The 14,201-nt window shown below is 39.1% G+C and overlaps 1 protein-coding gene across 1 annotated transcript in view; it reads right to left on the bottom strand.

The window, feature by feature from the left end:
- PKP2 (plakophilin 2) overlaps nt 1-13,696 on the bottom strand; it is a 66,423-nt gene extending 52,727 nt beyond the window's left edge. The window contains exon 1 of the mRNA XM_083365163.1: nt 13,330-13,696. Within this exon, the coding sequence (XP_083221289.1) occupies nt 13,330-13,531 (202 nt within the window). The 5' untranslated portion in view covers nt 13,532-13,696. The remainder of the gene's footprint in view (nt 1-13,329) is intronic.
- Nucleotides 13,697-14,201: the final 505 nt, after the last annotated feature.

Genomic DNA, 14,201 nt, shown 5'->3' with positions numbered 1-14,201 from the left:
TCTCCCTTTTATATTTTTTTAAAGTTAGACTTGGAGCTCAAAGCCCTTCAAAGTAAAAGAAACATGTACAATTATTTTAAGACTTTTAGGATTCTTTATTTTAACTGCCCTTGGTTCTTGAATTGTGTTTTGGGAACTTGAATACAAACATGGCAACAGCTAAATTTGATTTAATTGGTTTTAAATTACAGATAGTAGCCAGTAGCTAACCATGGCTGATCACAACTCCCATTATATACTGATCCAGAAAAAGCTGAAACAAAGCTACATTCTAGCATGCATTCTTTTTCAATTATTTCATTTGGGAAAGCTTTGTCAAAATCAGAAATCCTCCCTTTCTCATCAATAGAGAATTGCTTTGGATATCATAATGGGTGGCATATAAATGAGATAGATAGATAGATGATAGACCTAATTTAATTCTGTGTATGCAAATGCCGCAGTGATTCTTTCAACAAGGGGAAATGACCTTTTTTGCCTGTTATGGCAAAATTACAAAAAAAAATTCTCACTATCATGCACCATCAGTCCTGGAAAATTGATTTCATCAGCATTACTCAGATTAAAGCCTTAATGGATTAAGTTTCTTCTTTGCTTTAACATTCTGGAAAGATAAAGTTTGTATTGGGAGGGGAGGAGCATCATTTTGGAAATGATATTTTGCATTTTGCAGTGCTAACAAGCATGACAGTTATTAAGATCTACAGGGGAAAAGTCTTGAGTTAAATAATTAATGGTGCCTACGTTTGTATATATTGTACTGAAGTCTGCTCTGTTAGGTATGCCCCATTGTGCATCCAGCTGTTAACGTAGAATTCAGCCTAATCTCTATTGAGGCTTGTATATATCTTAGCCTCTAAAATATTGACGTAAGCTCATCTATTTTGGGGGTCCTCCGGCACCCCAACTCTTTGAGATCTTCTTGATTAAATGTGGATTTAACATTATGTGGCCCTTCTGCTAAATATTTGAGCTCAAGAAATATTGCAGATGAAACAATGATTCAGACCAGCAGAAAGTTCATTGGTTTCTCACTCCTAAAATAAACAGTGCCTTCACTTAGAATTCTGCAGCATGGCAAAGCAGGACATAAGCCATCCCCAAATAAGATGCATCACTATCTTTAAACTAAAAAACCTGTTTCCATAAAAATGTGTCTGCTTGCTCTTGCATTATGGTATAGTCTGGCTGTCTCTTGTATCAATAAACTGTTGCCTAATTCTACACTGACTCCAGCTATTGATCCTTCATGACTTTCCCATGCTCTGGAATCTTTCAATTCCAACAGAGCAAGCATTCCTTAATCTTCCGCCCCAGTCTCCCCTGTGACCAGCAGCAAACTGTGTAGATTAGAAGAAACACATGGCAGATACGTGGATTAATGAAACTCTTCAGTCATACCTGGAAAGTTAAGCATTTCTGCAGAAAATGTAAAAGGCAGGGACCCCATTTTGTCTTACACTCTTGAAAGACTGAGTTATTTGAGCTGTCCTATTTCCTTGGTTACAATCGGATTTCTGTTCTAATTTATTTTTTAATCATTCTCTCAGGCTGTGTGTCTCACCCTAAGGTCTCCTGCATACCAAATCCAATTGATTAAACTGGAATACTGATATTAATATGAGTCGTGAAATTCTTGAATGCAGATAGCAATATGCCCAAAATGTAGAGCAGAAGTGAAAGAAATTATTTGATTAAAAGGTTTGGACAAGATTAAGCATAAAGGTGATGCGATTTCCCTGAATAGAATAGAATAGAATAGAATAGAATAGAATAGAATAGAATAGAATAGAATAGAATAGAATAGAATAGAATAGAATAGGAGGTGGAAGGGAATTTGGAGGTCTTCTAGTCCAGCCCCCTGCTGAAGCAGGAGAAGCTATACCATCTCTTTTTTAAAATCTCCAGTAATGGAGCACCCACGATTTCTGGGGGCAAGTTATTACACTGGTTAATTGTCCTCACTGTCAGGAAGTTTCTCCTTAATTCCAGGTTGCTTCTCTCTTTGATCAGTTTCCAATCATTGTTTCTTTTCCTGCCCTCTGGTGCTTTGGTGAATAACATGACCCCCTCTTCTTTGTGGCAACCCCTCAAATACTGGAATATTGCTATCATGTCTCCCCTATTTCTTCTTTTGACTAGCCAAACCCAAGTCCTACAGCTGTTCTTCATATGTTTTAATCTTCAGGCCTTTGATCATCTTAGTTGCTCTTCTCTGAATTTTTTCCCAAACTCTCAACATCTTTTTTGTGATATGGTGACCAAAACTGGCTGCAGTATTCCAGATGTGGTCTTACTAGGGTTTTATAAAGCAGTACTAACACCTTGCGTGATCTTGATTCTATGCCTCTATTTATACAACTCAGGATTGTATTAGCTTTTTTGGCTACTTCTGCACACTGCTGGTTTGTGGTTAAGTGATCATCCACTATATATATATATGTTTTATATATGGAAAATCTTAGATTCAATCTTGCATTTTCAAAAACAAGAAAAAAATGGGATATTCAGGATCTGAATGAAGGATAATGTGGCTAATTTCACACAGAAATAAATTGCTGTGTTGTTTGCCCATATTATTTATCTGTAGCAAGGGGCTGACAAAATGGTTAATGCTGGTAATTGTGATGGTGCTTCTGTATTTTCTAGCATCAGGTTAGAAAGTAAAGATCTTTAAGAAAGGTTTTTATGGATAAATAGTGGTTAACCAACACTGCAATTATAAATTTAAGGTTACATCTTAAATATTCATTATCTTAATCAAGGTAATGGGCAATAAGTATAATCACTGACTGAAAGAAGATGAAGGTTGTCTACCCCAACAGTAGTCCCTAAATACTCCTTTATAATCGGCTAATATATAAAGATCTAAAATAATTTACACATATACATATGCATACCTAATTTGACCTTAGTCTAGATTGTTATACCTTGGCTTCACAAACTGAAATGACTACTAAATGGCAATAAGAAATTATTTTTGCTATGTTGTAGCATTTGGCATTATGTAGTTTGGATATGGACCTACTGCAATCACCCCAGTTTTCACTTCGATGTTTTTAAGAGTTTTGATTTGAGTGGCATGATGCCCACCGGCGTTGTGTCCTGATAAATCTACGATGCCTTGCCATTTACTTCTAGGCACAACCATATTTGCCTCTGGGAAGTGTCTTCAGTGATGATCTTTTTTTCCTCTTTCTGAATCTTAATGTCACACTACCCAGTTTGCAAGAACTTTTGCACATAAATGGTATTCAGAGTTTTAGGAGCGCCTGAGATACAACTGCTCTCTTCCCTGCATCACATCCCATTACAGTGAGCATTGTGTTGCTGACCATATGCAAGTGCACATCCACTATTTGGAAAATGCCCAAATACCTTTCTACAAGTGCTATTCAAACTCCTGATCCAGTTATCCCTAATTAATAAAGGTGGTCAGTGATGACTGAGTAAACCCGCAGCAACATGGAAGGTATTCCCTCTTGTTGGGGCAACTACAGATTATTTATTAATTATTCTTAAAATAATTTCACTGGAGAAGAGCCTAATGCTGGGAACGGTTGAGGGCAAGAGAAGAAGGGAACGACAGAGAAAGAGGTGGCTGGATGGAGTCACTGAAGCAGTAGGCGTGAGCTTAAATGGACTCCAGAAGATGGTAGAGACAGGAAGGCCTGGAGGAACGTTGTCCATGGGGTCGCGATGGGTAGGACACGACTTCGCAACTAACAACAACAACAAAAATAATTTCATTCTCTTTGCCAGAGCACAAATCATATGATTTGGGTGAGAGGCAATAGAGTGAAACTCCCTTACGAAAATAAAGCTAAAGAGAGCTGTATATTAGTTACCCAAATAAGTCTTCATTGGAAATACTAAAGACAAAACAATCAAGGTGCTTTATTTGCATTGTTTCAAGGTTCAACAATCAAGGGAAACAGAAGCAGATTCCTGCCGCACAAGTGTCATTTATCCTTCAATTCATATTTTTCCTTCTCTGCATGAAACTACCGATCCAATTTAAACATAAGCTGATGTGTTTGCCTACAAATACACCAAGGCTTTCCCTGTCTTGATACGGTTTAGCCACTCTAGTTTAGCAATTCATCTTGCTAAACTTCGTCTACTACAAATTAGTAGACACTTTTTCAAGAGCTTACATCTGATCTAATCAGGTTATCCTGAACTCATCTGGGTTCATAGCATTTTGCATCTGGTAAGTGGGGTCTTGGGTAACTTTCTTTGCATAAAACTTGGATAATTTTCTTTACATACCAATAGTATCTCCTGAACACCGTAATCTGTTGCAGCAAACTCTCTCACACGCATACAGGCATTGGTATGGCATCTTAGAAATTAAACTTTATGGGGGAGGGAGGGAAGACTAGCATCTGCCTCATCAGATGAAGCAGCTTCCACTCCTGCAAAGCTTGTGTCACCATAAATCGGTTAGTCTTTAAGGTGCCAGAAAACCTTCTTTTATTTATTTTCCTCTCACTCAGGGGAAAAGCAATTATTTAGAACAAAGGCAAAGTAGAGAGATTAGATTACAAAGTAAAAAGGAAGGGATCTTATCAGTTTAAAGCTGGATGCCTTGTCTTCAGAGGTAGAAAACCAGAAGTCTATCATTAGGGTTCCTACAAAATGGTTAGCTTATAATATTCCACCCACAAGAAACAACAAGTGCTCTAAAAAGGATTTGATGTTGGGATTTTGCCATTAAGTTTCAATGTCAGGAGCCTAAATTTTTTCATGTTTCAAACTATGTTCATTAATCTCACAAGAAAGCAGATCATTATTATCCAGCTGTTGCAAATCCTGAGAAATGTCTTCAATAATATATTCTCTCCTTCCTTTCATTTCATTCATCCTTCTTAAACCATGGATTTGAGATCAAGAAATTAAATCCCTTAAACTATAAATCTATAAACAAAAAGCCATATTTTAAAACCATTTTACTACACTTGTTTATTCAGTTAGATGGATTTGTTGGCAAAAGATATTAGTTAGTAATAATTGGAGCCTGGTTGATCTATAAACATTCCAGTGTTCCAAGAAAAATAAAGCAACATTTTATATTTAATATGCAGTTTATTGAACGTAATGAAAGAAAATATTTTTAAATACTGCCTTAAAAATGCAATTTTCAACAGAGATATTGGAACAAAAAAAAATATGTACCAAGGAAAACAGAGCAACATTCCTAAAAAATAATTGTTTTTAATTTCTTAGTTGTATAGTCCTCATGGGATTACATACACAATTTGCTCAAGTAAATTTGAAATTAATTGTTCATATAAAACAGAAAACCTTTGTTCTTTTATGCAGTATAGAAAATTAACAATGTCAGGTATGTAGTTTGGTGTCACATTTTTAGAAACTGAAGAATTATGCAGGAAAAGAACTGATCTCTGTGTATAAAAATTCATTTCTGTATAAAGAAATCCCTGAAACAGACTCACATGTACAGATGATTACTTTTGAGGATTGCAGGTCTTACTTTGTGGTCAAATGTCTTTTAATTTCAAACAGGTGCATGTGCAATAAAGCACACTTTAATGTATAATTATGCAGTTCCTGTATTAAGGAACTTCAATCACTACACAGTTCTTTAAACATTTACTCTAGCGTTTAGATCAGACATGTCAAACACAAGGCCTGGGGGCCGGATCCGGCCTGCGAAGTGGTTTCATGCAGCCCGTGAAGCCATCCTGGAAACAGTGAGGGAACGGCCCCCACTGCCTTGGCCCTGGCCCAGAGACCCTCCTTCTGCTAGACCCCCTCAGATCTGTCCCACTCCTGCCCAGGCCCCCATAGGCACCCTTGATGCCAATGATGTAGAGTTGGCCATGCCCACCCAGTAGGCCATACACACTCTAGCTACACCCACCCAGTAGGCCACACCCACCCTGGCCACACCCACCTGACCCCCTGAGGGCAAGCGCAATGCTGATATGGCCCTCAATGAAATTGAGTTTGACACCCCTGGTTTAGAGGAATTACTGTATGGATATTACAGTCTTCAGAAAGCAGCCTCTCAACAATGCAAAATGATCCGAAATTAAAAGGTAGAAAAAGTGACAAGGAAACCAAAAGCTTCTGCCACTAAACATAAATTGCAAATGCTTCACAGAAAATTAAACTGCTTTTGGACTTTCTTAATTATAGGTATATTCTGAAAGAGACTTATATTACATCTTTCTGTCAGATTTATTTCTGCCTATAGGCGCAATGCCAATGTTCAATCACGCTCATTGGCCAGCCTCAGATAAAGACATGTTTTTCAATGATCTTTGCTCTGGAGTCTGCAAACAATGGAGAATTATTCACAAATGTACTTCTCTCTCCTAGATTGAATCAACTGACAATTATACCCTCCGACTGTCACAAAACAGGCAACTTATTTTTCTTTACTACAGGTAGTTCTCAGCTTATGACTATTTGTTTTTGTTTATTAGCCATTCAAAAAAAGTGAACTTATGACTTAGTCCAGGAGTCTTCAAACTTGGCCCTTTTATGACTTTTGTGGACTTTAACTCCAAGAATTCCTCAGCTAGCGTGCCTGGCTGAGGAATTCTGGGAGCTGAAGTCCACAAGTCATAAAAGGGCCACATTTGAAGACCCCTGACTTAGTCCTTCCACTTATAACAATTGCACTGGCATTTTTGACCACTGTAGCATTTCCCCCCCCCCCAGTCATGTGATTAAAATTTGGGTGCTTGGAAACCGGTATGTATTTATGACAACTGCATCATCCCAAGAGTCACATCATTGCCATTTACAACTGTGGCAAAAACAAGTTGCAAAATCGGGTGTGACTATTTTAACAATCATATTGCCTGGTGATGACAGTTCTGGTCCCAATTGTTGTCTATCTGTATCCGGTTTTGTTGTCATGAAGAATCACAAAGAACGCCAATATTGAAAAGTCTCAGTGCTTTCTAGAGAGTACAGCACCTTATATTTATATCAGCTCATATCTCATATGATTCATCCCTTCCTAACAGTTGAACAAAAGGAGAACTGTTTAATAATTTATAACAGTTGATCACCAATTTGTGTCCAGTCTCCTATGAATGTATAGGGCTCATTTAGGTCTATTTTCAGAGACTGCCTATATCCTGATGTTCACTTCATATATAAAGATTCTGTGATGGTAAGAGCAGATACTTTTACTAATCTTAAAGTTAAGCTAGGTGTTGCAGGCATCAGAATAGTGCAGAGTGCTATGCAACCAATATGTAGTGCATCATATATCATATTCCAAAGCTAGGTAATGCCAGGATAAAAACAATAGTGGGAGCACATTTAATCACAATTACCATTACTGTCTGTCTCTGTGTCAAAACCTTCAAGATTTTGCAAGCTGCTCAGATTTGCTTCAATAGTGAGATGGGCAACATATAAATTTAATTTTAAAAAAGTACCCATGGCGTTTTAATAGAAGCCCAGTATATTTCATACTATCTAGCCGTGATGACACAGTGATTATAATGCAGTATTGCAGGCTAACTCTGCCCACTGCCAGGAGTTCGATCCTGACTGGCTCAAGGTTGACTCAGGCTTCCATCCTTCTGGGTAAAATGAGGACCTAGATCGTTGGGGGCAATATGCTGACTCTGTAAACTGCTTAGAGTGCTTTAAAGCACTATGAAGCGATGTATAAGTCTCAGTGCTATTGCTATTGTAGAAATTTTGCAGACGTAGATAAAACTCTTGAGATCATATGTCCATAACCCGTTAATACAGTAAATAACAACAACAACAACAAAGACCTACAAATAGAAATAGGATGACTGTGGCAAAGGCAAGCAAGGGTAGTACCAATAGTAAAAGGCACAAAACAACTGGAGCATCACTTGGACACCACTAGCACTGACAAATTCATCATCAGTCAATTGCAAAAAGGCAGCCTTACTAGGAACAGCTTCCATCCTGCGACAATATTTGCAATACCATCAATTCAAACATCTACATCTGCCTATCCCAGGTCCTTGGTAAGGGCTCAACAGGTAGACAAAAATGCCAAATCCAGTCTGAACATCTGGCTGACTGTGCGATGGTGATTAATAATAATAATAATAATAACAACAACAACAACAACAACAACAACAACAACAACAATAATAATAATAATAATAATAATAATAATAATAATAATAAGTCACTATGATATTAAGCCTGCCACTTTTATAGTTACTTCCAGGATTTATTGACATAATATTTATAGTTCTTGCCTTCAGGCAGCTACCTGTTCCTTTAAGAAATCCACTGGTGGATAGGTCCTGTGCTCATTAAACACTCACACTTTCAAATATATCCATCAGGAAATGAGCCAATGGACAATCCTTTTACTTAAAGCACTTACACTTACTGTTGCACTAAGAAATGCGCAATGCAAAAGCATTGCATTAAATAAAAGGTAAGTAAAGGGCAGTCAACTGAAAAGCTCAGGAGAGAGTTAATAAACACTCACTATTATGATTTTTTTTAAAAAAAATGCTTTTGCAAATCAAATGCTGGCTGAAATCTTTGAGGAAGTGGAATACTGTCAGCAAAGAAAGAAGATAGACTTCTACTAATACAACTGTAAAAAAAAACTTTCCCATTTAGTACCTGACTGCTGAGGAGGACAAAGGAAGAAACTTTAACAAATCATAATACATATGTTTACAGTGGATTCAGAATCACACATTAAATCCATTCACGGTGATATACATGGCTTTGGATTAACTAACAAATCATTCAAATCCTAATATTGGGGTCAATTACTGTCTAAAAACTAGTTACTGAAATCTCAGCTTTTTTTTTAAGAAAAATGTTTAATAGCTCAATGTTCCTCTGATCATAATCCTGAGTCCTTCCCTTTCCACTTTGTTCTATCTTTAGAACAAACACTACAATGTAAGTTAACTTAAGAGATCATTTGGATCACACATTATCCTAGGTCATGTGGCCTTTAACCCTACTTTATTAAACAAACCACCCATTAGAAGAGTTCATAAAAGCTCCTGAATCTGAATGAAGGATATTACGAAGCTAAGTGAAAATTATCCCGTGATTGGGTATTTAAACTAGGATAAGACTAACCTGACATTCAAATTACATACACGCTAACTATAAGAACCAAGAAGGAAACTTCAGTGAAGAATCATAACAATCCAAGTCCAGTTTGCAAAATACTAAATGCAGAGATTCACTTTCTTTGCAATATTCCAAAGAGAAGAGCATTCTTCCTACAATTTGGGATTATATCAATCAATCAATCTTGCTTTATTTTGGCCAGTGACTGTATCATACACACATGCAAATGGCATACAGTCGCATAAAATAACCCTAAACCTAAAGTCGCAAAGCAAATTTATCTCAACTTCTCAGTTAAAAGGAATTAGGGTACCTGCCTTATTCCAGTCAGAGGCAGCGACAGAGTTTTGTCATCTAAGTCTACAGGCCACGACAGACATTTTGGCTATCTTTTTATCCATCTTTGGCCTGAACAAGGAAGGAAATATGAATTATAACATATCATAGTAACCTTGGGAGGCTGATAAAGCCAGGGGAACAGCCTATATACCAGGGGAGGGTAACTATGGTTTTGTTACAATCTGTCGACTTCAACTCCCAGAATTCCTGAGCCAGCATGCCAGGAATTCTGGGAGCTGAAGTTCACAGATCATAAAGGGGCTATAGTTGCCTACCCCTGCTGTATACTATGCAAACCCCTTACAATTACCTATGTTGTAAAGAGATAAAACATGAGGAGAAAGAGAGGTAGGTTAATTTATGGTAGGTACCTTCAGGCCAAGGAGTGTATCTAAGATATACTTGGATTGACTGGAGAATTATCTGGTGAAAGACATTAGTCATAAGCTTGTCACCCTGGGGGAACATTCAGTCTCTATGTTTAGAGAAACAGCTAATAGAGACAAGCTTCCATTCTTGAATGAAAGAGCCAGAGCTTCAAAGAGTTTTGAAAAAAAAGTCTTCAAACATTTCAGTAAGAAGGAGTGATAATATATTCCTTACTCGATTCTTGACCAATCATGCTTTATGCAATTCTGTACTATACATTGTTCTTAGCAGGTTATGAAAATAGCTATCTCCAATTTCTTCACTGAAGCATTCATAATAAACACATACCACGTAGTGAAAATAATATTTGCCAAGGGATAATATGGAGGCTGAAACAATAGCTGCAAGTAAATTTACCCTCAAAGGCTTGATTCATATATTTCAAACACATATCACTTGACTTCCTAATACTAAAACTTCAAGGCAGAGGGGAAGAGTCTGATGACTTAGTTGATTAGTATGGTCTCTTTCTGAGTATTAGGGTGGGTGATGTGGGGGAAAATTAAAGAAGCTATTTTCCTTTTGCACGAAAGATCCATACACAGCCATGGAAAACAGTAGCGGGAAAGGATCAAAAAGGGACATCAAAAATTCAAGATGGTGCTCACAACTGCACAAGTGAAGGCTCCCCTGAGGATGCCTCTGGGAGAAAGCACACCAGTTCCCCAAAATCAGGGTGGTGATAAAAACCACTTTATTGACTGATGTTAATATGGTCCTGCTGCTCTAGTCTTTCCCAACTTAATACCATACAAGTAGTCCTCAACTTATAAGCATTCTTTAGTGACTGTTTGAAGTTACAACCACGGCACTGAAAAAAGTGACTTAGGGCCATTTTTCACACTTACAACTGTTGCAGCATCTGCATGGTCACATATCAAAATTCAGATTCTTGGCAACTGACTCATATTTATAAGGGTTGCAGTGTCCCCGGGTCATGTCAGCTGCCCAGAGTCACTGGGTATGAGGTGGGCAGCAAATTATTTTTCTAAATAAAAATCAATAAATGTCATCCCCTTTTGTGACCTTCTGACAAGCAAAGTCAATGGGAAAGCCAGATTCACTTAACTAACTTAACAACTGCAATGATTCACTTAACAACTGTAGCAAGAAAAATCATAAAACTCACTTAACGAATTTCTCACTTGGCAACAGAAATTTTGGGTTCAATTGTGGCCGTAAATCGAGGATTAGCTGTACAACTACTAGAATTGTCCATGACCCTAAAATATGGATCATTGTACCAAAGGTTAAAATTATTACTATATAAGATAGGGAAAAGGTGGCTATTTTTAATGATTGTATACAAGCTTAGGCTGAAAACCTTTTAAGTTAATTGTGTGCAGTTCTTGTTGACTTAGTGATCACAGTAGATATGTGATACTATGGGGACTGCACTCCAAGAGTAGTAAAATAGTATTTCATTCATTTCTAACTTTGTATTTGTCACAAAACATAATGTAGTGTATGATATATAAGTGAAATAATAACATTAAAACCAATTTTTAATATTCAGTTGTTTTATTTCATGTATTATAAATATGGACACAGCTTTTCAGTGTCTCTAACTTTCTCTTCTCTTTTAAATATATAACAGCAAACAGTAAAATTTGTAATGTGGTGTAGCTGCCTGTATTCTACAACAGATGCTTATCAGTTGACCTTATGAAAGATAAAACTTGGGTGTATTATAAATTTGAAAATGGTCCATCCCACTACATCTAAAAAGGATTGCAGTGACCTAAAATAACCCACCTTAAACTGGGATGGTTTTGTATAGACCAGGGGTGTCAAACTACCAGCCTGCGGGACGGGTGCATTATGGCGAAACCGCACCCACCCCATTGCCGGCAATGGAAAAAAAATCACGATACGTCGTGACACATCATGTGACGTTATGAGTTTGACACCCCTGGTATAGACACTGGCTCCTTCCTGGATGTTAACAATGGTTTATTAACTTTATATGCTTCCCAGCTGCCAGTGACTTGGGATATTTTCTGACAAGGTGACTTAATAATATATATGAAATTGAAAGAGGAAGACAGTAAGACAGGATGGAGGAACAGAGGGAGAATATCCTTATGGTTTGTACTGTTAATAGAGATACAAATTGAGAATATTTGCCTACTTTAGTGAGACCCAGGTTCAGATTTCTCCACTCAGCCAAGAAGCTCATTGGTTAACTTGGATCAGATGCTCCTTCCCAGCATGACCTATCTCACAGGCTTGTTGAGAAGACAGAACAAAGGGGCAGAAGAAAATAATCTAGGCTATTTTAAACTTCTGAAGATAAGGTGGGATAGAAATTATGGATTTATCTACCTACAGAATTGGCTGCTTTATCCTAAGCCTAGACCAGCATAATGTTCCCACAATATCATGAGACATATAGTATATCTCAAGAAAACAGCTTGGGTTCCCCAGCAGTCAACACACTATATCTTATAGTTTGGTTAACAGAACAATTAGTAGCCATTAATAGCCTTGTCATCCATACACTTCACTCTCTGTCATTTTCCTTGCTGATTTCTTGGCAAGGGTTTTTTTAGAAGTGTTTTGCCATTGCCTCCTTCCTACGACTGAGAGAGAGGGGTCAGCCAGCCAGCTTTTTGTTTAAAATAGGACTAGAATTCACAGTCTCCTAGTTTTTTACCTGGTAACTTAACAACTACACCAAGCTGGTTCTCACATACCAGTCCTATTTTAAAGCAACTGCAAGATTGCTAATGAGCTGTAAAAGTTACCCGTTAAATTGCACATTCTACAACATTATAAGTTCCCTTTAACAAGAGACTGCACTACAGGTGCCTTTGCTAGTTTTAAACACACACCTCCAGTCCAGTCCAGTCCAAACTTTAAAAGTTTCAGAAAGTTAGTTTATTTGCTGCAAGAGGTTAGCGGAGGCACTCATCTGGATACAGCACACCAAGAAAACTCCGCAAACCCTTTTTGTTCCAACCAAAGTTTTCCTGAAGTTTGATCAGGTTCTTCCCTGGCCCTTTGTGGAGAGTTTTATAACAGCACAAACTTCATTCCGCCGGGATCTGAAGAGCTCTCTGGCCCAGGCTGAGAATATTTTTATTTTAATTTTAACTGGGTTTTAATTTTCTCAGGGTTCTATTTAATCTCTTTTAATTTGTTTCAACGTTTGTATTGACTGTTTTTTAAATGCCCTGTAAACCGCCCTGAGTCCTTCGGGAAAGGGCGGTATATAAATCTAAATAAATAAAATAAATAAATAAATAAAACGACCTGCGCAAGGAGGGGGCTTTAAAAATAAAATAAAATAAAGGTTTCTCACACTGCGCGTGAAATAAAAAAGGAGGTAGCGGAGTCGTTATGAAAATGCGTTTCTCGCACTTTAAGGGCGAAGGAGAAGGAAACTTTCCAAGACAATCATTCACTCCGCTGAAAAGCTGGAGGACGGCGGGAAAAGGGCCCAGGGAAGCCGCTTCCCCGCCGACCGGAGGCACTCACCGTTGACTAGGGAGCTCTTGCTCTTCCGGGCCAAAGTCTGCTGGACTTGTCGCTGGATGCGGAGCGACTTTTGCGCTTTGGCTCGCTCGGCCGACAGCTTCGACGGCAAGGCGAGCGTGGAACTGTCCAGCTCGTCCAGGCCCTGCTGGCCCAAGACGGTGCGGATATAGCCGAGGTCGGAACTGGAGACGGGAACTGCCATGGTGGCTGGGCGAGAAAAAAAAAAGAGCGGACCTCGGCGACTGGCGGGCAGTTGTGGGCCGCGCTCGGCCGGGTCGGACTGAGCTGGGCAAAGCCGGGGACCTGCCGAGGGGGCTGAGCGAGTCTCCACCCTTCTGGCGGAGGAGCGGGGCGGCAACAGCCGGCCCCTCCCTTCCACCCACCCCCACCCACCCCGCGGGAATCTGCCGGCCGCACCCGCGGGGCAGCTCCGCCTCCCGCGCCTCCGGTTGGGCGCGCGTCACCTTTCCTCCACCCGAGTCGCTTGTGGTGCTCCGGGAACTGCTTTTAATTCTCACGCGATGCAGTGGCGGGCAGGTGGGAAGCCGGTGTCGGGAGTCTGTCCCCTTATTCGGGTGTCAATGGATATGGTGGGTTAGTTGGATTAGTAAATCGGGAGTAAGTCCCGGAGTAAGCGCATCCGCCCCAGCGCGTCCGGCTCCGACCGTCGGAAGCGCCCGTCTGGGGTGGGGGCGGATGCCGATGAACCCTTTGCTGGGCAGGATGAGTAAAAAAAAAAAAACAACGCCCTTGAAACGGGATGACCTGCGAATCCATGCTAAGCCCAGCAGGCATTTTACGATTGTGTAAATAGTTTAGTTTAGTTTTTTTTTTAGTTTTTATTAAATTTTTATACCGCCCTTCTCCCTAGG

The sequence above is a fragment of the Vipera ursinii genome, assembly GCF_947247035.1.
Source record: "Vipera ursinii genome assembly, chromosome: 6".
NCBI lineage: Eukaryota > Metazoa > Chordata > Lepidosauria > Squamata > Viperidae > Vipera > Vipera ursinii.
Note: the sequence above shows the minus strand (reverse complement) of the source record. Positions and strands in the feature narration are given on the sequence as shown.